The 22,586-nt window shown below is 51.0% G+C and overlaps 1 protein-coding gene across 14 annotated transcripts in view; it reads right to left on the bottom strand.

Moving 5' to 3' along the window:
• LOC107999877 (tyrosine-protein phosphatase Lar) overlaps nucleotides 1-22,586 on the bottom strand; it is a 201,490-nt gene that overhangs the window by 19,964 nt on the left and 158,940 nt on the right. For 7 of the 14 annotated variants that reach the window (XM_062084971.1, XM_062084966.1, XM_062084968.1 and 4 more), the window contains 8 exons: nucleotides 10,398-10,580; nucleotides 4,906-5,016; nucleotides 4,104-4,379; nucleotides 3,396-3,680; nucleotides 2,328-2,351; nucleotides 1,528-1,628; nucleotides 1,105-1,434; nucleotides 770-920 (listed from right to left, as the gene is read on the bottom strand). In XM_062084971.1, the coding sequence (XP_061940955.1) occupies nucleotides 770-920; nucleotides 1,105-1,434; nucleotides 1,528-1,628; nucleotides 2,328-2,351; nucleotides 3,396-3,680; nucleotides 4,104-4,379; nucleotides 4,906-5,016; nucleotides 10,398-10,580 (1,461 nt within the window). The remainder of the gene's footprint in view (nucleotides 1-769; nucleotides 921-1,104; nucleotides 1,435-1,527; nucleotides 1,629-2,327; nucleotides 2,352-3,395; nucleotides 3,681-4,103; nucleotides 4,380-4,905; nucleotides 5,017-10,397; nucleotides 10,581-22,586) is intronic. The other 7 variants (XM_062084967.1, XM_062084975.1, XM_062084973.1 and 4 more) reach the window with 6 other exon arrangements.

Here is a 22,586-nt window from a genome sequence, read left to right as displayed (position 1 = left end):
TAACTCGCGCGTTAATTCGCGTTGAGTTAACGTGAGGTGCCTCGATCGAGAGACAAGGAGACAAGAGACAATTAAAAAAAAAAAAAAGTAAACTGAAGAACGGACGTAAAACCATACGTTATCAAGAATGAAAAGAGGTGCCCAAAATGCACACATATATCGATGCAGTGCTTAGTGCAATTTATATGTATGATATGTACGTATATATATAGATAGATATATATATATATATATATATATAAAGTGGCATCCAAAAACGGCTGTCTTATTTGCAACGCATGCAATCATTCTCACTCTCCCACACTTCACGATTTCAACGATACTCTCTATCTTCCGTCTTCTCTTTTCTCATTTTTTTTTTCCTTCTTCCCCCCACGAAATCCCACCCACCCACCCTCCCACCCATCCACAAACGTACCCAACGAATAACGCGATCAACGAATCATCTCTGAATATATATGTTGCGAATTAATTTAGCTTACGCTACTTGCGGGAGCGTCTCTAACTCTACAGCACCTCCTACCTGCCGTGCCAAAACGATTCGCGATCGCGTCGATGCGCGTATCTATCGATCGTGCATATCATCGATCGAGCGAACGATCGAAATATTTTCATTTTTCCATTTTTCTCCTCCTCGTCCGTCGCGAACAATCGCGAATCGATTTTTAATCGGCACTCCTCGCTGCGTGAATTCACTCTTATTTCTTTTTTTTTTTTCCTCCTCCTTTCTTTTCGCTTTTCTCGCTCGTTCGTTTGGTTATCTGCTTACCGTACTGCTTCGTGCGAACCGGATACGGTATCGTCGTAGCTCCTTCTCCCCGTTGACTCCGGGCGGCCAGCCAAACGTAATACAGGGTGTTCGGGTAGAGGCCCGTCAACGTGTAGTTCTCGGTAACCGGTATCCTGCGGTGATGCTTCTCCTGAAATCGATCGCGATCCCGACGATCGTGCGCAACGACGGACGCGTATATTGAGCGTAATTGTTCTTTTCCATTCGGGGAAAGAGAGAGGAAGAAAGAGACAGAAAGAGAGAGATAGAGAGAGAGAGAGGAAAAGGAGAGCGGGAGAAAAGAGAAGAAGAGGAAGAAAGGAGCGTTCACCCACCTGAGCGTAAGTATCGTTCCAATACAATTCATAGCTGAGAATATTTTCCGCGCTATGAATAGGTTTATTCCACTGGAGGGTTACCGTGGTCTCCCCGATATCTATCGCGGTCAACATCTCCGGTTGGCTCGGCACCCCTTGTTGCGTCTTAATCTGGACAGGTGTGCTCAATGGACCGGGACCGACGCTGGTCAACGCCTGCACTCGAATCGTGTATATCGTGTGGGTGTCCAGATCCGAGATGGTGGTCAGCTGGTTGTTGTCCACCATCTGATACTTCCAGGAGGCCATCGGTTGATTCGGGTCCGTCGTGTAATATATCTTGTAACCCTGCAAAGGACAAAGCAAGGGAGGAAAAAGGGAGAGTTGGAAATCGATTGGGCCGAATTGGACGAAGAGAGCGAAAACGTTGCGAAAACTTACCGTCACTTGTCCGTTCGGTGTCTCTGGCTCGACCCATTGTATGACCATCGTGCTCGAGCTCAATGGCCGGGCCTGAACCTTCCGCGGTGCGGTACCCGGTTCTAGAAACGAACAGATTATCTTTGGACTTTCTCCCTCGGAATCGGAGCGTTTTCTACATGGACGAGTCAATCAATAGTTAGTCACCGGACAGGAGAGTGGTAAGTAGTACACCCCTCGAGAGAGAAATACACCATAATAAAGAACCGAATGAAAAAATGAGAGAGAGAGAGAGAGAAAAAAAGAACAGAAATTCCAGTGTAAAAAAAAAGTGTAGAGAGAGAAAGTGTAAAAAGAGAAATAAAGAGAGAGAAAAAATCAAGTCATCCTCTACGACATTCGGGATATCGTGATTATATTGTGCAATTTATTTACCGAAGAGAATAAAATTCAACGAAAAGAATAAGGAAACAGCGTGTGTATCTTGTTGCGATTGATTAGCTCGTTTCGATACGCGATAAGCGTCGATAGGTGTGCGGGTGCAAACGGAATAACGTACATGTGCGTGTGCTTCGAATGAACAAAAACACAAAGAATTGGGGACGAAAAAAGTGAAAGAGAGAGACAAAAAAATGAAAAATCAAAACGAGAGAGCATGAAACGAAAAAAAAGAGAGAGAGATAAAGAAAGAGAAGAAAGAGAGAGAGAGAAAAAATAAAGAAAAAGAAGAAAAAGAAGAAGAAAAAGAAAAAAAACGTACGAAAAATGAGAATAGAAAATACGTTTGCTACAACACTCTTAATATTGATGATTGAACTTACTGGCACCTCCATTTGTCGATTCCGCTATTGAAAAAAAGGATGAACGATTATTTTCGATGATCATTATGTGAATTAAATGGTATATAATGCACGGTGAAAATACGAATCGTATTTTCTCGTTCGTATTTTCACGAGGTGCGAAGAGAGTGCGGCTACTTTTATCGAGGAAAGGTGCAATTTCGCGTGCTTTCGTCTCCCCGCGTATCGGTTTCGCTCTTTCGCTCAGGAAAGAGACGGAGAGACTCGAAGGGGGGGAGGGGGGCGATGATGATGGTGGCGGTGTCGGTGACGGTGATGATTGTGGTGGTAAAGAGATACAGAGATACAGGGTAGGGGAAAAGACAGAGACGAGAAAAATGCAGAGCGTAACGTCGGACGTCGAAGCGCGGTGGTCGCGGCGAACACGATCCGACAAAAACACTAATACATGGTGCGACACAGAGAAAGAGAGAGAGTGAGAGAGAAAGAGAAAGAAAGAGAGAAAGAGAGAGAAAGAGAGAGAGAGAAAGAGAGATGGCGGTTGGGTGGGGGATCGGTAGTAGTGGTAGGTGAAAAAAATGTCTTGTCACTTACATGAATCAACGCGTGCGTCCACGACGGACAGCATGGAAAAAAAGGTATAATTTCCCTCAAAAACCGTATCAAAACTTGTTCCTCCTTTGGTGGTGCAAAAAACATTATCTACGTGCAAAAATTCGTACGCGATCGGTCGGGCTCGTAATACAAGCAATCTTTCGGGTACGCGGGTACGCGGCGCGCGAAAAAAAAGCTGGCCGTCCATTCCATTTCTAGGTAAACTCGTCACGATATTTCATCGTCACGAGATATGTACGGATGGAGTCGCAAAGTTTTCGTTCGATCGTGATTCGAAACGCGCGCCGGATATCCCGGAGCGTATTTCTCGACGATGGGACGACAAACGCGCGCTCAAACGAAAACATGCGGAAAATTTTCGGAGAGGAACGCGCGCGCGCGCGCGCGTGCGCCAATGAATAAAATGAGAAAAAGAAAATATGCGGAGATACAGGGTTGGGGGCGGGGGGGTAAGGAGGAATAGGAAATACTGACTCGTTTCTCCAGTGGTGACCGTCACAGGGGCACTCGGGGGACCACGGCCAATTGCGTTCACGACTATCACGTAAAGTTCGTATTCGGTGTAAGGGCTGAGACTCCGCACGTGATAGTACATGGTGGTGATGCCCGATATCTCGGCGAACGCTTGATTCACGTGCTTCGGCTTGTGCTGTATCACGTAGTACTGGACCTCGTCCGGATCTTTGTAGGACCAAGTCAGCTTCACGGATGTCGCCGTGATGTCCGACACTTGCACGTTCTCCGCAGGCCCGGGCAGAGCTAGAATTATATTCGTCGTTACATCGATGTTACAACAATTCCTCCCCCCCTCCCACCAATTTACAACACGATCGTCCCCTCCGATCTTTTCGCGCAACGCGTAAACCGGATCGATCGATCGATCGCCGATCCTCCTCCGCTCCACTCGTCTACCCGGCATCGTTCGCTTCGTCGTGCACACCTCGTACAACCTCCGCTTTCGAACACACGGCCGCGCACACCGATCCGCGTGATTGATCGTTTTACGTTACGTTACGTTACGTAGCCCGATAGGTCGGTGCGCGCGTGTGATCTCCGAGGATTTACACGAGGATTTCGATCCATCTCGATCCATCTCGATACGATACGATACGATACGATAGGATAGGATACGATACGGCGATAGGAGACACGACGCGTCGCGATATAGGATGCGATACGAACATTGAACTTTCACCATCGACGTAACCTCTATGACGCCGAGATCGCTGGCTGCCGTGCAAGTATAGTTGGCGGTCTCCTTGATGTCTGTGAGCATCAGCACGTTTCTACCAACTGGAAGATTGTCCTCCGGGGTCAGATCCAAGGACGGCCCTTTCTTCCATTTCACGTACGGCATCGGGGATCCGACGGCGACGCAGGTCAGGTTCAGAGAAGCGCCGAGCATCACCTCGCTGACAGCGGGCGGCGGTATGGAGAAACTGGGCGCAACGCGTCGAACTGTCGTCGTCGTCGTCGTCGTCGTCGTCGTCGAGAATCAGAACAGAACGAAATTTCCTTTTTTTTTTTTTCTTTTCCCTTTCCTTCCTTCGTCTTTTTCCCTTTTCGCTTTCACCGAAAACGGGGGAAGAAGTTTGAGAGGAGAGGTTGGTCGGATTGGTCGGGGACGCGGCGGCTACTATCCCGTGCCAATTAACAACGCGCATGCGACTCGAAACTGTCGGGAGCCGTGCATTTGATTACGCGATACTTGAATCTCGAGGGACGCACACAGGGTTTCCACCACCGCAAGAAATGCCGCGTCGCCGCATCATAATATTTGCGACGCGATTTCAAGCGCGCGAATCCTTTGTGCCGTCAGCTTAGTTTAATTACGCTTTAACTACGTGGCATTAATTTTCATGGGAAACGGGAAAACTGGGGGGTGGTTTAACGCCGCGAATCTCGCGTTACACGCGTTTTTTACCACGCAAACGATGGTGGTAAACGACGACGTGGTCGAACACGGACGGATATAACCACCTACCTTTCACGTACAGCATGGCGGATTTCGAATACTCGGTGCCCACCGAGTTGTTCGCCACGCACTCGTACTTTCCTTGATCGTTCACGTCGGATCCGGTGATCTGCAGCGCCCCTGAAAAAATGTAACATCCTCGTCACATCATCGCACGCGAGATATCACGCACGGATCGTCGGGTTTCTCGAGTTCTCGATCGTTTCGAGCCTTTCCTCGAGTCGACGCGAGAGGGAAGGAAAGAGTTGGCCGAAGATCCCAAGTAAGATCTATATTCGAGTTTTCGTTGGGTACGGTTCGTGCGCGATTTCCACGATGCATCAAGCACCCTTAAGCACGATACCACGATGATGAACTGGCTGTTACGAGGCGTGTGATTATCTCCGTAGACGTCACTCCTTCGGTATAATTCAACCCCCGTTTCCAATCTCTCCGCTTCGTTTCTCCCTTCCTTCCTTCCTTCCTTCCTTCCTTCCTTCCTTTCTCCTTTCTCCCCACGAGAGAATTTCTTCCGCTCCCTCCCCGCCTCCCCTCCTTCTTTCGCCACGCCAACCCCGCCGCCACTCGCTCGCAAAGTAAACACGACGGATCACCGAGCTTGTTTTCCATCCTTTCGACGTCCATGTTTTATCGAACGCGACCATGATAATTAACGATGATAATTAATGGCTGTTTCTAGAACGCGCGCGGAACAACACAGGGGAAATCAAAACAGAGCTTCTCGGCCGAGATCCTCTCCCGTAATCTTTCGCCCCTTTCCGCCGCAGACCAGAGATCTTCCCTTTCGCCGTGCACGCCACATGCCTAGTTTAAATATTTCCCTACCTACGAGGTCGATGCGTCGCTCGTGTGTGGATTCCTAAGGTTTCCTCGTCGCAAACTTGCGACTTCGATGGCCGAGCAGAGAGAGAGAGAGAGAGAGCGCGATACACGGAGGGATATAGTGGGCGAAGAGAGAGGAAGAGAGGAAGGGATCGAGGGCAGAAAACACTCCATCACGAGCGAGGAGAAGCCAGGCAGCTTGATATCGCGTACGATCGGAATACGTAATCGAGGCTCATCTACAATTTCTACGAGCAAGTTGACCAGGAAGGAACGCGTGGTCATATCGTTATCCCATCCAGTCACGTGCACGACTTGTTAGCGCGGCTGCGAAAAACTTAACGCTCGACGGCTAAATTTTCCAACTGCTTCGAGACGCGAAGCGAAGAAAGAGGGGGAGAGAGAAAGAGAAGAGGGAAACAATCAGAGACGGAATTAATCGTTCCTCATCGGTTTCGAACAAACATCGCGCGGCTATCCCGAGCCATCGAGACGTCGAGACGAACGAGAGGTGGAAAGCGCGTTAACCCGTGGCTGAAACTCGATAATGTTCGAGCACGCTCTCGACAACGCGAAACAGATTTTTCACCGCGTAAAGGAACGATGGAATCGAATAAAGACGAAAAATCTATCTCCGCATCTTTTTGCCCGATATTTCGTATTCGTTTAAACCCCTACGAATCTATCCTCTTCTCGCTGTTAGCAGGAATTATCACAGCCTCGAGATACAGCTCGATCACGTTCGACCGTTCGGCTCGAAAATTTCGTTTTCCGGCCGACTTTTGCCGGAAGAAAATCGACATAGAGCGCCCAAGGAATATTTTTCCGTATCGTCAAGTATTCGGTCGAGAACATACGCGGAGTTGCGTTGTAAATACGGCGTCGTCCTCGTTCCGACGCGAGGAAACGTGGAAACTATTTGCGCGTGTTTACTCGCCAATATTGAAATATCTTTTCTTATATATTTAATATGGAACGAGCGCGAGAAGATAGGACGCGAGCGGCAGTTTATTCGCGTGATTCGATGCCGTTGACCGGTCGCCTCTCTCCTCCCTCGCGGTTCGGGGAGGAAGGAACACGGACGGAATCGGACGATACGGGCGATGACTTGGAAAGACGAACGATTCGATCGCGGATAGAACGGAAAATATGTTTACCTCGGGGCTATATACGCGCCGCGCGTTTGTACCTCTCTGCTCCCTGCTCTTTCCTCCGTTTCCCGTTAAGGAAGGGACGAGTAATTCGCCAACGATTTTAATTGCTTTCATAATTACTCCCGGTCGGGGTGGATGGCGGGGTGGCAGTAGCGCATCGACCGCGTAAAAAAAGTCAATTATAATTATCGGAAAATATTCACGCGAGAGAGGTCGGTTGAAGTGGAACGAAAAACGGATAAAGGGGACGCGAGGTAATGGCTCGTATCCGATGCTTTTCCAACGGCGCGCCTTCCGATTCGGTCAAAATACGAAAAACAAACAAAAAAAAAAAAAAAATATACGATGTTTACAGTGGAAAAGCGATGGTTCCATCGCGCGTTCTTTCCTCCTCTCCTCTCGAAACGACGACGAACACGCGGGATCGAAGCTTTCTCGCTCTCGATAAAAAAAAAAAAGGAAAAAAAATACAAACGCTGTATTAATTATCACAGGTCGAGTATCATCGGTTTTATCAACCTTCGCAACGATCCTTGTTCCACGCGTAACTTCGCCCCCCCTCCCCTATCCCTGCCACAATTGGAGGGAAGGGGAACTCGCGGAACGTCGCGTTTCCAACTGCTCCCTTCCCACCACCTTCTCTTCCGCAAACATTTCTCTATTTCGGGTTTCGTTGAAGGTTTGGAAGTGCGGCGCATTAACGTCAGAATCTCGCTTTGCAAATATAAGAGAGAGAGAGAATGACGGGAGACGAGAAGATTATGCGGGCATGAAACGTCTTTCGCGAGGATTCGAGGGAGTTGCGTCGTCTGGCGAATGCGTCGCGTCGGAAAGGAAATCGAATTACCCGTTGACGTTTCCGCCTCCTCCTCCTCCTCCTCCTCCTCCGCTCCTTTTTGTCATTCTATTCGCCGCGCTCACCGAACCGAGCCTTTAATCGACCGCGAAACGCCAGTCTTCTCTCGAAAAATATTCGTATCCCCTCCTCCCCCACCAGAGGAAACGAAGCAGCAGTCCAGCGAGTGGAGGAACGGACCTTTCTCGCCTCGTTAAAACTTAAAAGTTGGGCGCGTCCCCCTCCTCCCGGCAGGAATTTACAAATCGACGCCGATCTTCTCTGCGCCGTGGCGAAACAGCCATTACCGTTACACCGATTTTCACCGAGTTCCCTCCTCGGACCAGCTACGCTCTCGCAGCCGACCTCGCGTTCTCGTTACGGACAATTAGAGAAGTTTGGCGGAAACGATCGCGGCGATTATTACGGCTTATTACGAATTAAGATGGAAATAGATGGGGGCAAGATGGAGGGTGGGAGGATAAGGTTTCGGGGAGGCGGGTGTCGAGAAGCGGCGCCTCAGCGCCACTTTGCCCCGGGCTCTCTTGTTTCCAACTTGGAGTCGCCGCTCTCTCCCCTCTTCAACGCCGCAAATTTTACGAGTGCCGACTACGAAGCGTCAACCTTCTCTCCCCCGGCGACGAGTTCACTCTCACAGAATCTTCTCGCCTTCCTTCGCCCGTTCCTCCCGCGAGCGCGGCGATTCGATATCGGTTCCACGCGATTACCGCATCTTCTCTCCCCGTAAACGGTGACAAAGCTTAAATGAAATATTAAATTGGTTTATCTCGGATGGCGGAGAGAATCCGCGCGCGTCGGTTTAATCCCCTTCAATTATCGTAAAGTGGTCGGCGTTCGCCAAAGCGAGCGTTATTTTAATACGCCGCCGTGGCTCGTTCCTACCTACCGTGTATGACTTTAATTAATTTGTCTCGTTTAAGCGATAAACGGAAATAGAGATTCGCGACCGCGTCGTCCGAATGTAACGCGTCCCTTTCTCCTTTCCCTTTGTTTCCATTTTATCCTCCCATCCCACGCGTGTGTGTGTATATCTGCCCGGGGAGATGAATCGGGGAGAGATCGCGAAATCGGAGGAAAATACAAAGGGTTGGAAATCTTGGAGCGTTAATTCGTTTTCGATCTCTTCCCTCTCGAGCGTTTTCGATTATTATTATTAACGTTCATCGGGGATACAAGATATACGTACGTACACTATGCGACGGTAAACTCGAACGCGATAAAAGTTAAACGAATTACCTCCCCCTCTCCGTGCGTGGAGGAGGACACGCTGTCGTTCCTTCTCTCTCTCTCTCCTCCATCCACGTCTTTCCACGATTCTTCCCCTCCGCCGCGCCCTTCCCTTCGCTTCTTCCATCCATTTTCCTTCCGCTCGATGGTTATACGCGCTCGCCGTATAAGCACATTGCCCCCGTCGTGTACTTTTTGCGATACATTAAGCCATATATCTTATGGGATATAGTGGGAGGAGCGGAGAGACGTGCGGTGGTGCCGTATGGCGCGATGGCTTCTAACGATATTGACGGGAGGGGGAGGAGTCGCCGCGGATGGAAGACACGCGAATAACGCTGAGGGATACGCGGAACAACGACCGATCGAGTGACCGAGCACAGCAGCTTGGACGATTCTTTCTTTCCCTTTCTTCGATCCTCCGCTCGAGGAGGATCGATCGAAGGAAGTCGCACCCGATCGAATTTCCGTTTCGAGGACGCGTACGAGGAGGATGCACGCGATATTCCCGTTTCTACGTGCCACGCATACGTACGTGCCGCGGCGGAGTCGCGAAGACGGGCGACGCGAGCGGGTTGGAATTGGAAAGGGGCAAGTTCGAGGGGGAGTAAATTCGGCGTTAATTGGGGACGAGGGAAAAAGCGGGGATCGGAAAGCGGCGGTGGAACGGTGTCGGGTCGTTGGCAATTTTATGGAAACGCGGATATATGCATAACGCGTGCACCTACACGATACCGGCGTGTATGCAAGCCGGCTTTCCTGCATCTAATGTATACTTTTCACGTCGCGGCAAACTGCACCGGCCGTCGTAAAGATAGTCGGCAAGTGCACGCCGGTATTACGTGACGTGCCGTTCGATAATGATACCGCCATTGCGATAAAAACAAAGTGAACGTATACGAAAACACGTACACGGTGTACGTACCTTCGCGCAACAGCTACTTACTACACCCACCGGGGGAGAAATAACGATAATACGTCGTGCGTTAGCGAAACAAGCTCGCTATACGAAACTCGCTCGTCACCGTCCGCCCCTTCGTTTGCGCCCTTATCGCCAATTACACTCGCGAATCTTTCTCTCTCCCCGCCCGACTTCATCCTCCTCCTTCTCGCGAATTATCCGACTCGATCCGATACCTCGGTCGAGCGAGAACCGCGAACGATGGATGCGATCGCGCGGCGAGGGACGAGAGCGAGCAGGTGCGCGGAAAACGAGATGGATGCGCTGGATGTCCCCGTATCGCGTGACCACTCGATCAACGCTCCCGCCCGGCTGACACTGACTTACGCACTCCGCCACTCGACCAGATATGACACGCACCACCGAGCGTCCCATCCTCCGACCGTACATCGATCGCCGCCGATCTCCTCCCCGCCTTTCCTTTTTCCTTCCTTTCCCGGAGAATCGATCGAGTGTGAAAGAGAGAAGGAATGCTACTCACCCGTGTCCAAGACCGTGTAGCGTGGATTGGTGGTGTCGATGGGCAGCATATCTCTTACCCAAGAGATGATCGGAGGCGGTGAACCGACGGCCGTGCACAGCAGCACCGCGTTATGGCCCATCTCGACCACCTTGGTCGTTGGCGCTTGAGATATTAGCGGGAAACCGTTGGGCAATTTCTCGGCTGAAACAATCAACGGAACGACAGGTTGGTCTATCGTAAAGCTGGCGGGTCGGATTCCCGAACCCTCTCCATGGATGCATGGGTTCGAAAGTTAGGAAAAGGACTATTGGAATACTGCGGGGGGGGATGGATATCCCATTCCCCGTTCCCATTTCTATCTGCCGACACGGGGAGGGAAGACGCGGCGAGGGTGTTGGTCCGAGTGTTTCTCCCAGCGCTCTCGAGAATAGAATCAGAGTTCGATATAGCGGAAAAAGTTGGCAAAACGGTTTACCGACCGAGAGGAGGAGGAGACCTCGAAATTTCTATACACGAACCCGTGCACGATCGATCGATTTATTAGCAGGTTTCTCCTCGCTCCGGAGGAGATTCGAAACGCCACGAAATCGGCGAATAAGGAATTGGAACGCGGACGTCCTCGAGACGAGGATTCTTCTCGGTAATTACCGAGAACGATACCGCGTTAATCGTAGCCGAGTCGGGGAGGATGTTGCGCTCGAACTCGCCGTAGCCTTGCTTCCCCGAAGCTTCTCGAGGAGGAAGCTTCGATACGACTCCTCCGCAATTTTTCTTCCCTCCCCCTCTTCCAATTAGAAATCCGCCGATAATTACGCCCGCGTGGTATTAATTAAAAATGCGTCCTATTTTTCACGCGAGGCTCTAACATTCTCGTCGTCACGTCGAACGATCTTCCGAGTCGTCGGTAATTACAACAGGGATCCCGTTTTACTTTCGACAAGATGTATATCGATGTCGAGAGAGAGAGAGAGAGGGAGGAAGAACTCGACGTTCTCGCGATGGAGAATTACGAAACGCGGATCGTTGGCGAACCAACCGGTTGCTAAAAGTCGGCGAGGACTGCGAATTATGAAATTGCAATTATCGACGACTGGCCGCTGCCGAAATATAATACTCGATAAATCGTTCTTTCACGATTCGACCCGTTGAAAAGGAGCAATCTCGGAACTCGAGTTCGCTCCTCCTCAAGCTTCTTAAGCTTAGATAGAAATCGAAGAAATCCGTCGAATATCCGAAGAAATTGGGGAAAGAGAGGAGTTCGTGGAGAAGAATCGAGAAACAGTGGAAAAAGGCGGAGGACCGGAAGTTGTTGCGTAAAGATCGGGGCCGAGATTCCCGTAACGAGTACAATTAAGGCGCGGGAATCGCGGTCCAGGTATTTCGGAGGGAGGTTGACGCACTCGAGGATAAGCCGGAAAAGTGGGAAAGTCGGAGGTTGAATTCTGTCAGTTCCAAGAGCTCGCTCGCTCGTTCTTCGGTACTTTGAACGGATCTTCCTCCACCATTGTTTTCTTCGCCGGCGCGGTTTCTTTTGTCCTCGTTATCGTTCGAGTTATCCGGCATCCGAGGGCGGCGCCAATTATATCGGCGACCGTGAGCGGTGTTCACGGCCGACAATGGAAATCGCCCTACCGAGCCCTCCCCCTCCGTGTCCTCGGCCTCCTCCTCCGCGTCTCTGCTCGCGACAAACGATCCCTCTCTTCTTCTGCCTCGTCGCCGCCGAACCTTTCCCCGGCAAACTGCCGCGCCGTCGACAATACGACCGCCGTCGTTGCTCGTCGGTCGACCGCGCGACAACCACCCGCGAGAGAAAACCCCTTTTCTCGCCCCTAACTCCATTGTCTCGCTCGCCGATTCCTCTCGATCGCCTCCCCCAACCACTCCGCGCCCAAAAGAATCGAACCGAGCTCTGCCGAGTTTCCGATAAGAATCCAACGAGGGGAACCTCGTCGTTCCCGTCCACTCTCTTCCGTTCGAAATCCGTTGGATATGTAAATCGGGCGGGAAGAGGAAATCGAGGAGAAGACCTCGATCCGTTCACACCGCCGCTTCTCAGATAAGGAGAAACCCGGACGGATTTTCCTGGACGGATACGGAGCGAGAACAAAGCACCCGTAGCTTTTCTTCTCCTCCATTCTCTTCTCGCCGATTACCGAATAAATCGCCATCTTATCGATAACCTATGGGCGTTCGTATAATAAGCAACAGGTTGATCTATAAACGTTTCGAGATTTCAATTTCACGAAACCTCGGATCGGCAGCCGAATCGGGATTCGAGATATCGGGATTCGAGGCGTCGGATCACGTATAACCGAGCTTTCCGTCCTCGTCTCCGCGAATAATAACGAGAGCGCTCTGCAATTTGAAACAGTCCTCGATCCCGACTACGAGAGCAGAAAACGAGCGAGAAAACAAAATAAATAAACGAAACGCCGAGCGAAATATTTCATCGGCCGTCTCTACTCTTTCCCTTCTCTCGATTCGCATTTCGAATACCGGACGATGGACGAAGGAATGAAAGGAGAGGGCAAAAGCTGATGACGGAGGAGAGGCAGCTTATCCCCGCGAGAGCTTATCGAGGGGAAGCGCGACAATCTGGCTTCCTGGCCCGTCGCTTGCCGCGATCAAAGTATTTCTCGCACTTTCGATAAACCGCCGTTCCGATTTTCCAACAAAGCTCTCCTCTTCCCCCGCGTCCAGAAGGTCGGGCGAGAAAGGAAAAAGATTCGGCTCTCCTTCGGTCATCCGGCCAATTTCCTTCCTCCCTTTCGCTTCTTCATCCCTCCGAGCGTCGACCGGATTTCAACTTTCATTCCCCGCGGAGACGCGAACGACCCGGACCACTCCACTGTTCCGAAACACTCGAAAACTTTCGTTCGGGAGTATCTACATCGTCGAGGAAAACGTCGTCGTCGTCCAAGTAAACGAAGGAAGGAAGGAAACGTCTCGAAAATTTCAAAGTCTCGGAGACGGATTCGCGTCGCATCCAATGGGGGATGGAGGCGATTCGAAAGCGGATATTCGACCGAATATAATTACCCCGCGTTCTTTTCTTCTTTTCCTTTTTTCGTTTTACTTTGGACGCGGTAATAGCGGAAGAAATTAAACCGGCATTTTTTCCTTCTTCTCTCTTTTCAAGGGCAGCGCCCTCCGAAAACCCCCTTTCGAGGCGACTATCGCGCGGAAAATTTGCGATCGGCTGACGAGGCGGAAACAGGAATTAATTCGAAGGAGGAGCTCGATAAGGAAGGAGGCGATAAACTATACTGGTCAAAATTCCCTCTTCCTCCTCCGTAGGAATCCCCGTTTTTCCGTGCTTCTTCCGTTTTCAATATATCTATTACAGCGCGCGCGTAATAGCCGTACGTGTACGGGACAGTGCCTTACGTCATTTCGAGGGAAATCGATCCGCGGGGAAATTGGCTGGGTTGGCGGAAAAAGTGCTCCCCCTTCCCTTCTTCGCGGGGAAGGGAGGAGGCGCGTAAATCGGCGGATAACGGAGCCGAGCGGTCGGTGGAATTGGAAAATTAAATTCGGAGAGGAGGAGGAGGAGAAAGGCGGGGGGAGGGACTCGTGTGTACTAACCGCGCGTAAAAAACTGTTTTCCTTCGCAACCAACCGTCTGGCGGAGGATAAGTTTTTCTTAAATTTCAACGTTGAATGGGAGGGAAATGCGGGTGGGAATCGAGAGATGGAGAAATTAGCCGCGAAAAGTCTCCTCTCGTTTCTTCCTTTCGATCCAAGTTTACGTGCGCGGTAGTGAGGCGAGGCGAGGAGAAGGCGAGGAGAGGCGAGGAGAGGAGAGGAGAGGAGTTCAATTTTTGTTGCAGGTTCGATCTCTCGTTAAAGCATCCCGCGATGTTCCAACTTTGGCAGAGTTTTAATTAACGAGTACACGGTGGCTGACGGAATCTCTTTTTCCGCGAATCTCGCCGCCAACGGAAGGGAGAGAAGACGAATCGCCAAAGTGTCGAGAAACGAGGTTAACGCGAGGGGATAAAAGTTGGGACAACGTTGCGATCTCTGGCACCGGTAGTGGCAGATTGCCGCGATATCCCCACCTACCCTTCCTTCCTACCCTCAACAAATGAAATTCGTCCCACCTAGTCTTGACGAGGTCTTGCATCGAGTGGCTTCGTTTCGACTCTACGGGATTAGACTCCGAAGATCTCGCTTCGTCTCGCCGAGGAGGAGAGCCCATCCTGAATCGTCTTTTCATCTCTGCCGATTAATTCTACTCGCGTTACGCTCGTCGTTACGAGGAAACGGAATCGCGGATTCATCGGTCAGGTGGGGAGGGGATGGTCATTAACCACCAAAGAAAAATGGAAGAGGAAGAAAGAGAGAGAGAGAGAGAAGAAAGGGCTCTGTCTGTTGGAGCTTTTCATTTCGCAATCGAGGCTCGATAGAGCACTCTTACCTCGTTCTTATCAATTAATCGAAACCGTACCTTTATGCATGTTTGATGGAACGATTTATGGCAGAGGTTGAATTTATTCATCCGATTACAATATCGTGAATATAAAGTGCACGGGGAAATTTATCGGTGGAGAATTGATATCGAGGCGGGTGAGGGAGGGGGAGGGAGAAGGAACACCCGGCCGATCGGGAACTCAAAGTTTACCGATGTTTTTCCATTTCAATCGCGGCCGCTTTTCAGGGACGCGCGGTATTTCCGTCGATCAATTATTTCGCCGATGCTTGGAGAAGGTCGCTGCCACGCACCACACCCCTCCCTCGTCCAATTCGAATCGGAGTAGGGCGAGGATACTCGATACTTTGCACTTATACTGACTATCGCGCGTGTCACGATCGGCATACTTTCGATACTACGAGAATAAAACGCGTCGCGATCCAGTTCCGTTCGCTTTTTCATCTCGCTTTCCTCGTCTCGTTTCTTCCGGTACGAAGAGTCGAACGCCGCTTCTCGGATCGCGGGCAAATCTCGAGGAAAGATGGTATAACGATTTGCAAACGAACGGGAGGAGTCGGTAACCGTTCCTCGTGTTTGCGTTTCGACGTTTCCTCGCCAACGCCAATTTTCCCATTTTCGTCCCTCCATTTCGTTCGTTTCCCACTTTTCCTCCGTTCCTTTCCTCTCTCTCTCCTCTTCCGTTTTTCCTTTTTTCCTTCGTTTTTTCACGCGCGAGAACGCGCGACGAAATCGCAAAGAGCGATTATCGAATAGAGAAAAAGCGTATCCGGTATCGGGCGCGATGGAGGCTGGTGGAGGCGGAATGAATTTGGCGGAAAGGGAGGAGGAATTTCCCGAGCGAAAAGGGGAAAGTGACGGGAAATTCGCGTTATCGATGGCGAGAGGTAAATAGAGATGGGGGCAGAGAAGGGAACATCGGTGATTAAAGTGCAAAACCTCGTACGTTGATATTCGAGGTAATCGAATGGGAGAGGAGGAATATAGAGTTTCATTATATAGGCGCGGGAAAGGGAGAGGGAGAAAAAACGGTATCGGCGTTTCCGTCTCGGTGACTGGCAATTAGGCGAATTTCACGGTGGTACGATGTTTTCGCAGCTTGTTTTTCTTCGATCGATTTCTCGATTGTTTGCGACGAACAGGGTGGAACGTAAATTTTCATCGTGGCTCGAGGCGGTATCGAAAACCCGTGCAAGAGGACGATCTCGCATTTGCTCGCAATAATTTGATGGAGAAACAAGCGGAGCTAAAACAACAACAGGAGCGGTAAGAGCGTCGATGGTGGTTGCAGCAAAGGCGTCCTCCTCTGCTGCAGCGCTCCGATTCGTAACCGAGCGTTCAATTTTCGGCCGGTGAATGGACGAATCTGGCCGATTCGTTCGACTTCCTTCCTTCCTTCGAATTCGATCGAGCCTCTCTCTCTTTCTCTTCCGCGAGATCCTGGCCGATCCAAGATTTTCGATCGGAAAAAAGTTGGGTCGAAATTTGCTCGTTCGTTTCTCGCTGGCGAGAATAATAAATATGGAAAACTCGGTAGTTACGAATATATCGTAGCTCGGTCCATTAGCTAATTAATAGGATGCATTAGAGAAAATGTCAAACGAGTTAGTCGTATCGAGATTTACGAGGGAAAATTGTGGCTCGTCGAAATAGCGAAGCAGCGGGAGTTTGCGCGTCGGTGAGTGCGTAGATAACCGACAGAGTTTGATTTTGGCGATCGTAGGTGAAACGGACTCGTCGGCTAATGGACATCCGGTATTTCTCGCTGAATTAACCTCGAATAGATGGGGGCCAGGGGATCGGGGAGGAGGAGGAGGAAGAGGTACCATTACCAACTTCGCCTGCGTATAGTCAACATCGCGAATCGACTCTCCCCCTCCCCGATTTTTTCTCGCGATTGCGTGCGTGTCGATCGTTTTTCCTCTTCTCTTCCTTTCTCCACCATTTCCTCCAAAGAAGAAATCGCTCCAACTCGTCCTCCGAGAGAGCGAAAATACTTTTCTCGAGATCGAGTCGATGAATCGATAATGTTTTACATCGGCGACGGGTGATTGGGTGATTAGGATGATAGGGAGGATGATCGGTTTCTCGGAGGGGGAAAAAGAGATCGGCAGCGCGTTAACGCGTCGGAAGAAGGAAGAAGAAAGGTCGGGGAACCGGTTTTCCTCGGGGAAATGCTTTCAGAAAAGGAGCAGGCAGCGCCTCGACGTAGCGGTAAATACGTCGATTCAACGGCGGAGCTCGTATTCTTAAGTAATTCATAAGGAGCTCCCAGCTTCCAGAAATGGTTTTATCTTCCTTTCTCCCCCCTCCCCCTCTTTTTTCCCCGGCGACCCCGGACATTCGACCGTTTTTAGCGTTTCATTTACCTAACGGAAACAAAAATTTAGCCGCGTGAATACGAGAGAGCGTGGATGGGTTGAAATTGCTCCCGGATACCGTACCGAGAAGAGATTTCGCTCCACTTCCGCGCGAGACTTTCTCGCGGTGACTTTTCCCCCTACTCATTTCCCTTCTTTCCTCCTTCTTTTCTTCCTTCCTTCCTTCCTTTCCTCCGCGTTCCCTGCTCGATCGATTGGGCAGGGAGGGACACTCGAATTGAGGGGGAGGGGAAAAAAAAAAGACACCTTTATCTTACCGTCTCGTTTCGTTTCGTTATTCCGCGTAATATGGTGGATAACAACAAAGGCCGGTGAAACGCGATTTCTTACCTTTTAATAGGGAAAAAGTTGCTCGAGTAGCCGTGAGCTGGAGCTTTCTACGAGGAAGGAGAGGAATTATCGGGAACGGAACGTCGCCTGTGGTGAAAGATGGAGAGAGAGAGAGGGAGGGAGGGAGGGAGAAAAAGTACAGGGAGAAGGAAGCTTCAGACAAGCGTGGCAAAGCTCGGAATCTCTCCATCAAAAGCTCAACAAAAGCTTGCTCAGGGCATCGGGTTGGCGGGGAGGTAGGAAGGAAAAGGGGATGCGGCGGAGAATGCCAGCTAATGTCTGAGACGCGTCAGTGAATGGGGGGGGAGCGCGAGCGGGAGAAAGCGGCGGGAAAAAGGCAGCCGAGGAGAGAAAAAAGATAAGTCCGCGGAAAAGGCGGGAGGAGAGGAGAGTGGCGCGGCGCGTGGTAGGGAGAATGGACGCGTTGAATAGGTTGGAAATATTCGCGAGCCAAGGTTTACCGCGTTGTGCGGGAAAACATGGGGAGGGGCTCTATGGAGGTAGTCGATTAAACCCGACTTCGTTAATCTCGGGAATCGAATTTCCGCCGCAACCGTGTTTCCGAAATTGGCGGGGGAAAACTTGAAAAAGCGGGGAAAGGGAAAGGAAAAATCGGCAAGGGACGGAGGAGCAGGATTTCTTTCGCGTGGACGGTCAATCGGAGCTCGTTAAGACGGGAGCTCGTAATAAGCTCGATCGTCGGTTGCCTCGTCCTTTCGGACTTTTCCACGTCACGAAGCGATATAGCCGGTTATAGCGGTAACTTTGGTCGGCGCGGGAGGCGAAAAGCGATTTAACGAGCCCTCGATCGATCCCGGCACAGAATCGGAATGGAAAAACTGTTAACGAAGCGAGATTAGCGGACTCTCCTAGCGATTTCGAGGAAAGGGAAGGAAATTAACGATCGATTTCGCGACGGTGAAGCTAAAGGTAAAGGTAAAGGTAAAGTCCGCGAGGAAAAGTGGATGGTAGGATGGAAACGGCATCGATGTCTCGGCGGTTACCCGGAGGCGAATCCTGGTGTTGGGGGGGGGACACAACACAGGCTGAAGCTAGCATATTTTGAGAGAAGAATGAAAAAACATTGTTCCCTCTCGGAGAAAGGATGGATAGAGATCGGCGGGGAGGAGAGGCGGCCAGCTCTCGAGCACTCGGTCCTTTTTATTATTCATGAAAATCGTGCTGTCGCTGCTTCTTTCTCGCGGCTGTAAAGCTTAGAGAAAACTCTCCACGAATTAAAGCACGGCACGGGGTGTATCGAGCAGGCCATTTTGCAGGGGGGGACGAGGGCAGCCTTGTTTGCGTCACCTGACATTTTTGCCTTGTTTTTACACGTTATATCGATTTTGTTTTCCAACGCGACGCGACGAGTTTTCGCGTAAAAGGGAAGAAAAAAAAGAAGGGAGAGGGAAAACATATATATCTATGTGTATACGTATATATACATATATATATATATATACAGGAGAGAAAAAAAGAAGAAAAGGGAAATAACTCGCCCGAGGAAACAGCGGGGTTGAAATTCACCAAGGATCGGATCGCTCTCTATATACATCTCGGTGGTGATCGTGGTCGCAAAGGAGAACCGTGGCCGTGTTTCGTGCAATTTCGTTTTTCGATACGATAGAATTTCCCGAGAACGCGTATCCTTAACGAGTGTCGGGTCGTCGATTCGACGAAGGTAAAGGCGAAGGCGAAGACGAAGGCGAAGGTGTGCGCGGGAACCGAATCGGAGAGGAAAGAAGGGAGAGGGAGAGGGAAGAAAGGGATTTACGAGAAGGAAGGGAAGAACATAAGCCTGCAGGTTGTGGGGAAGCGTGGGTCGTGAAGGGTGGAAAGAAAACGAGTAACGCCGAAACTACTCTGGACGATGGTTCGATATAGTCTCGAAGGTACGAAGGGAAAAGGATGTTTATTCCTACTTCCTACACCCGGATGTCCGTCCTCGCACGGTTCGTAGAAAATGTCCGCTGGTGGTTTCCATCTTTCTTTTCATCGTCCTGCGACCTCCACCTCCTCCTCCCTCCACTCCACTCCGGCCCTTTACGGCCGCTCGTTCTCCATGCTCCACGCCGCACCGTAGTCCGCCTCGTTTTGTTCGACCTGACATATTTTTCGAAGGCTTTTGTGTCGCTGTAAGGACGACGGAGGCGGTAGGAGGAGGAGGAGGAGGAGGAGGAGTCACGAGAGGGAGAGGTAGAACGGAAAAAAGGCGGTAGAAAAAGTGGAGCGAGCCGAGAGACCGTGAAAAGGGCATCCTCTCATCGCCGACAACGCCGACAACACGGACAATAAGAGGGGGAGGGGAGGAGCTCGCACGATGATTTGTTTCTTCGTTAAAACCAAAGCAACCGATGATACGCGATCGATTTCCTCGCCTTTTACTCGCTCTCCTCTCTCCTTCCGCGTTTCGTTTCCACTTTTTTCCCCTCCCTTCCTTCCCTCCCCCATCCCGAAGGAAGGGAGCCTCGCGCGCGCGAAGCAGATGGCGCGCGTTTTTTCGTCGCGGTGGCGCGTGTCGCGCGAGCGAAACGAGTCGGTGGGAAATTATTCGCCGCCGCTGTTCTGGCGGCCGAGTCGGAGCCGAGTAGCAACGGGGGGCGGCGGGTTAAAAGCGAATCGCCGTCGATTCCGTTTTAACGATCGTTACGGGACCGTGTGAAACGGAGATCCTTTTAAAGCGATTGGCGGAACCGCCGGCCGCGGCAACCCTCTCCCTCTCTTTTAATTCGCTTTTTGCCCTTTCCACCTCGACTCGAGTGCTCCGAGTTTGCCTTCGACCATCTCCTCTCCCTCTCTCTCTCACTCGCGAACGCTTCGCAAATTTATATCGCTTCCCTTTCCCCGTTTTTCCCCCCCTCCCTCCTCGATGAAACGACGAGAACCGAAAATTGGAGGAAAGACGAACTCAATTCCTTTCTTCGTCCGAAATCGAAATTGTTCTTGGTCGAAATCGGGCAGGAACGAAATTACGGGCGAAATACCGGTCGGTTGGCATAAATGTATTAAATTTGGTCGATAGGGGGAGGCGGTGGTAATGGAGGAAAGTAGCGCGTTCTCTCTCTCTCTCTCTCCATCGTTGGATAGTTTTTTTTTCCCCTCCCCAGTCGTTTTTATCGGACGGCAGAACGCAGTCCGATCATGGGTGGAGATTACTACTTAATACCTCCGGTGGAGCGGGGCCGTCGAGTGGAACAACCCGCGTACGGGTCAGACACGGCGACTGAAACCCGTTAGCGCGGGTTACCGGTTTAATGGACTTTAATATCGATCGCGGTCCGCGATGTTGAAATTGTGCCACGAACGAATTTTAGATTATATCCCAGGGACGAGGTACGACGCGTTATATTGGCCGCTTGAATAACGAACGGCTGTCCATAAACCGCGTTTACTACTTCGCTTCGATCGTTTCCACCGCGAATTTCGAAATCCATCATCCGTTTATCCCCCGAGCTCGGGCCGGGGAACACCTGATTCCGCTCTCCCCTCCCTCGCGAAAAAACGCGATCGCCGATATTCGAGCGATCGATCGATCGATCCCTTCTCACGGTTCCTCCTCCTTTCCTTCTCTTTTCCCTCGGTCTCTCGCCACGCCGGAGAAGAGAAGAAGGGTAGCACCGCCTTGGCAGCGACGCGATAATTAATTTTACGTATCCAGTTTACGAGCGGGCGAAGCGGCGTGTAATCAGATTTCCCGGTGAAATTGGTAGAGATTGTTTCTCAAAATTCTCCCGGCTTCGCCTCCTTCTTCCCCTTCCTCCCTCTTTCCGCAGGGAGGTTGCGCGAAATTCGCCGCCGATCATTTACCCCAACAACGACCCGGGAAAATTCCAAACTCCCCGGGAGAATGATTCGGAATGACCGTTCGGTTCAACGAACGAACGTAATTAATGAAACCGGTAATTCCGTAGGTTGCGAATCTTGATAACAGAAGAGGGGAGAAGAGAGAGAGAGAGGGAAAGTTCCTAGCGACGCCTAGGAAGTTTTCACTCCTCGTAATCGGGGCAGAGAAATATGCGCGCGAGTACTTTTCGCGTCTTCGCTTTCGCCGCTCCACCACCCTCTACGAGTTAATTACCGCAGATTTTCTAATCTCGGGCGTCGATCGAGGGGGTCGAAGGGGGAATTTTTAAGCTGGTCGAAAAATAATAGTGATTTAGCAGGGCAGGAAGCGAGCGGGTCGATGCTGATTTTTCGGCACGCGAGTGTATGCTTTACAGCCACGAATCGGAAAGTTAAATTAAGAGGCCGACGCCATGAATCTTTCATCGGGCCGGCGAGCGTAGGAGGATCGAAAGGTCGAGAGGAGAGGTTGATGGAGAGAGAGAGAGAGAGTGGAGACGAGCCGCTACTTACCACCTTTGGGAAACAGTTTTGCAAACATTTTCGATATTTACGATCAATCGTCCGGTATCCGCGACAACTCGGATCGGATCGCGGACGAGGGACAGAGAGAGAAGGAGCGAGCGAGCGAGCGAGCGAGGGGCCGCTTTGCCAAGGATAACCGCGTTACCGTGCACTTTGCCGCGATAACTTGATTCCAGCGTCGGTTGCTTTCCCTACAATGTTCCTCCCCTCCCCTCCCCCGATAAGGAACTCCATCGTTCTCCCCGTCGGTCAACTCGCTCGCTCTCTCTTACCAGCTCCCACGCCACGAGGCAAAGTTTCGCTCGTAAACGCGAGAGGCTTGCGTTATGATAGCACGGAGTAAGGTTGGATCGATCAGCGTTGCGACAGCCCGAAGGGAGTTAGCGCGACGAGAGCCGGAGGAGAGAACGTTTAAGCGGAACGCGTGCCGTTCGATCCCCTCCCCACCTCCCTCCCCGATTTATCCCGCTCCCGGCCAAAATCGTTCCGACGGGGAACCGCTATAGATCATATCGTTTCGTTTCCTTCCCCTCCCCCGATCGGTGGCGCATCGACGGAGCGGAGAGATCCCGCCTCCCTTTTCGCCTCTTCGACGTCGCAACGGCCAGCGTCGGTTAGCGGACACGGGGGTCTTCGGGTCTGGCAAGCGGCTCGGTCCGGTAGTTGCTTACATTACCATACGAATGGCCGATCGAT

Source organism: Apis cerana, linkage group LG14, assembly GCF_029169275.1.
Source record: "Apis cerana isolate GH-2021 linkage group LG14, AcerK_1.0, whole genome shotgun sequence".
NCBI lineage: Eukaryota > Metazoa > Arthropoda > Insecta > Hymenoptera > Apidae > Apis > Apis cerana.
Note: the sequence above shows the minus strand (reverse complement) of the source record. Positions and strands in the feature narration are given on the sequence as shown.